The sequence below is a fragment of the Anarrhichthys ocellatus genome, unplaced genomic scaffold (genome assembly GCF_004355925.1).
Source record: "Anarrhichthys ocellatus isolate YVR2014 unplaced genomic scaffold, GSC_Weel_1.0 scaffold5800, whole genome shotgun sequence".
NCBI lineage: Eukaryota > Metazoa > Chordata > Actinopteri > Perciformes > Anarhichadidae > Anarrhichthys > Anarrhichthys ocellatus.
Genome location: NW_022285774.1, coordinates 1 through 3,274, shown reverse-complemented (window position 1 = coordinate 3,274; position 3,274 = coordinate 1). Strand labels below are relative to the sequence as shown.

The window sequence follows — 3,274 nt, the reverse complement described above, 5'->3', positions numbered from 1 at the left end:
TCCTACATAAGTCCTACCTGAGTCCTACATAAGTCTTACCTGAGTCTTACCTGAGTCCTACATAAGACCTACATGAGTCCTACCTGAGCAGTAACCTCCATGTTGTATCACTCACCTGTTAAAATTTCTTCCTGCCTCCAGCTGCTGTTCATCAGGGCGGATACAGAGAGCCACTGTGGGAGCTTATCATTTATTGGTGACAGCCATCGGCTAAAATGAATATTGAACAAGGTGAAATGTTTTGAGCTGCATTTATTTAGTTTTACACGTGTAAAAGAGAGATAGCATCAGCAGCAAAATATCAACGCTACACAACAAAACTCCATACAAAATGTAGACTATAATAAGGTAAAAATGATTAAAAAAGTAAAACTGTAAAATATGATAAAAATGATAAAATATAGTAAAATGTATAATGAAGTAGAACTTTATAACAAAGTAAAGATATATAATAACAGTTCTAAAAAGATGATACTCTGACAGTAGGAGGATGTCTTGGTTAAAGTAAACATATTAGAGGAGCATGTGGTTAATAACCAATAATCAGTTGGACTCATATTTTAGGTTGTCTGTATGTTGAAGGGTGCAACACTACTTTATTACTTTAACACAAACTTCACTTTTTTGTGCTAATGTTACTTTTTTCATGCTGTTACTTTTATAATACTAATGTCTTCAAACGTCTATAAAATATGAATGATTATGTGTTAATGTTATATAATATTATATATAATAAAGTCTGTAATCAGAGACATAGATCTGGATCTTTTCTGTATGTTATCTGATACAAGACAAGATTACACAAAATGACGATTATGAAATAGACGAATAGTCTACAATCCCAGTCAGTGTTATATGAATGCTAATCATAACCGGGATTAGTAGTTATATCAAGTTTATTTGTAAAGTTTAATATCAACAAAGACTGAGCTCTGCGAGGAAGTAAAGTCGCAGGAAGAATGTTTTCAAGGCCAGAGGAAAAGCTCAGAATTGATTCAGCAAACTTTAATTTGTGTCTCTGATGTGAGAGGAAAGTCCACAGGTGATGATTGAGTCCTTCAGGTTCTCATCTGGCAGGAAGTCGGGGGCATTAAAGGGCGGAGCAGAACTCACTGTAAAGCTGAAACATCCACAGACTCGACGGACGTCTCTTCATCGTGGTTCTTGTCTGCTCTCTGGATCGCTGTTGTCGCCACGGCTTCCTGTTTCCCCAGCAGGCTGCTGCTGATTGGTTCACACGACATCTATAGGCAACAATAATCAATGATCTTCTGATAGGTCTGGTGGTTGGTGTACCACTGCGCTGTCTGGTTGCTACGTATTGTATTCTACAGGTTGCAGCTCTGTTGGCCAAACTAAATGTCCCGTTGGTGACAATAAGACATATTTGATCTTATATATATATTATATACATATAACTCACATCTGCAAGAATGAACCAATAAAAGACCGCCAGTTGTCATCAGTTAAATTAATGTTTGCATGTTTTGACCAATTGCCTCCTTTCACCTAATAAAATAATTCAGAACTGAAGGTAAAATGAAATCAAACAAACCAACTTCCTTCCAGACTAGAGAGGCGCTCTCAGTAGAGTTCAGATCTGCAACGACCACAGCTGTTAATGTGATTGATTGAATACGATCCACCATCGGCTAACTCAGACACACCAATGACACATTTCCTTAAAACTCAGAACTAGCAACGACGAATGCAAGAAATCAGGTCGAAGTCGTCATACAAGACACGTCATCAAACTAAATAAAACTCAGCAAGCTGTCTGACACGTAGCAGTGACGTACTCAGCAGACCCTGTACTAGTTGTTCAGTTAGCTGTTAGTTAGAAAGTAAAAAAAACAAACCTCCTAACATCTGTTAATAACCATTACATAACATGTTTTGTGGTCAAGGAAAGATGTGAAGGAGAGTCGATGACGGGTTAAAGCGCTTTGAGTGGTCGGAAGACAAGAAAAGAGAAATACAAGTACAATTTATTTACCATTTACCATTTAATTTATGTTGTTTATGATAATTTGTTTTTTGACACTTTGCTGTATTTACTGTTCATTTTATGTGTTTTTTTTTGTTTAGTTTTTTATTTATTTGTTACATGTTTGAATAAATAATTACGAACTAAAGGATTGTCTCTGTTCATATTCATTGTCATGAATGCCATCACTTTATGACTGTATGAGTATCATTGTTAAACCTGTGTGAGATAAACATATCATTTGTTTCCCTGGACGGACGAATGCTCCTCCTGCTGTAAAGTTGGGCATTTTAACACCGAGGTCTGGTGATTGACTTGCTTTTTGATCCTCAAGTGGACATTTGAAGAACTGCAGTTTTTGACTTTGGCTAAAGTTCTCAGCACCAGAGGTTTCTGCTTTGGTCAAACATTGCTGGGTTTAGAGAACAGGTAAAAAACTACAGAATAGAATATAAAATAAAATATAATTAAAAAACAAAAAGACATAAAATGTTGTAGAGTAGAATAAAATAAAAAAAGAATAGAATAGAATAGTGTAAAACCTTGGACGGGTTGGCCATGAACTTTTCCTCCATTCTAGCTTTGAGAGAGTTCAGCTTTCCTGAGTCACCCAACACCTGCACATATAATATAATAATAACAATGACAATAATAATAATAATAATAATGATAACAATGATAATAATAATAATGACAACAATAATAATAATGATAATAAAAATAAAGATAACGTCACCTGTGTGGCGAGTGCGTGAAGCACGTCCGAGCAGTGGATTCTGTCTTCAGGAAGTAGAGGCAGGTCCGTGTGGATCAGTTTGATGGGGTTTGGTTTGGGAATCCTCAGAGGATCCTGCAGAGCGTCGCAGAAATCTGACAGCTCACTGTGGAACACAGGAGAGACCATGAGAGTCCACGACAGACCACGAAAGCTTGTTCAGAGTAACACCCATCCTGTAGGGAGAAGGACTCACTTGTACTTTAGGGAGAAGGACTCACCTGTACTGTAGGGAGAAGGACTCACCTGTACTTTAGGGAGAAGGGCTCACCTGTACTTTAGGGAGAAGGGCTCACCTGTACTGTTGGGAGAAGGGCTCACCTGTACTGTTGGGAGAAGGGCTCACCTGTACTGTTGGGAGAAGGGCTCACCTGTACTGTTGGGAGAAGGGCTCACCTGTACTGTAGGGAGAAGGACTCACCTGTACTGTAGGGAGAAGGACTCACCTGTACTTTAGGGAGACGGACTCACCTGTACTGTTGGGAGAAGGACTCACCTGTACTTTAGGGAGA

At 38.2% G+C, this 3,274-nt stretch overlaps 1 protein-coding gene across 1 annotated transcript; it reads right to left on the bottom strand.

The window, feature by feature from the left end:
* Window positions 1-109: 109 nt before the first annotated feature.
* Window positions 110-3,268, bottom strand: LOC116380007 (sodium channel protein type 4 subunit alpha B-like). Its single transcript, XM_031841960.1, has 3 exons — window positions 2,724-3,268; window positions 2,530-2,604; window positions 110-1,244 (listed from the first exon to the last, which is right to left on the bottom strand). Exons 1-3 carry the CDS (start codon window positions 2,889-2,891, stop codon window positions 1,110-1,112), a joined length of 378 nt encoding a protein of 125 aa, XP_031697820.1. The 5' UTR covers window positions 2,892-3,268; the 3' UTR covers window positions 110-1,109.
* Between the last annotated feature and the right edge of the window lie 6 nt (window positions 3,269-3,274).

What these genes read in the sequence shown, in the direction of transcription:
- LOC116380007 (XM_031841960.1), bottom strand. Translation starts at nt 2,891, where the DNA reads ATGGTCTCTCCTGTGTTCCACAGTGAGCTGTCAGATTTCTGCGACGCT. An exon ending in TTCACGCACTCGCCACACAG is followed by an intron (nt 2,605 to 2,723) that starts GTGACGTTATCT and finishes TTATATGTGCAG; the next exon opens with GTGTTGGGTGACTCAGGAAA. An exon ending in TCATGGCCAACCCGTCCAAG is followed by an intron (nt 1,245 to 2,529) that starts GTTTTACACTAT and finishes TGTTGCCTATAG; the next exon opens with ATGTCGTGTGAACCAATCAG.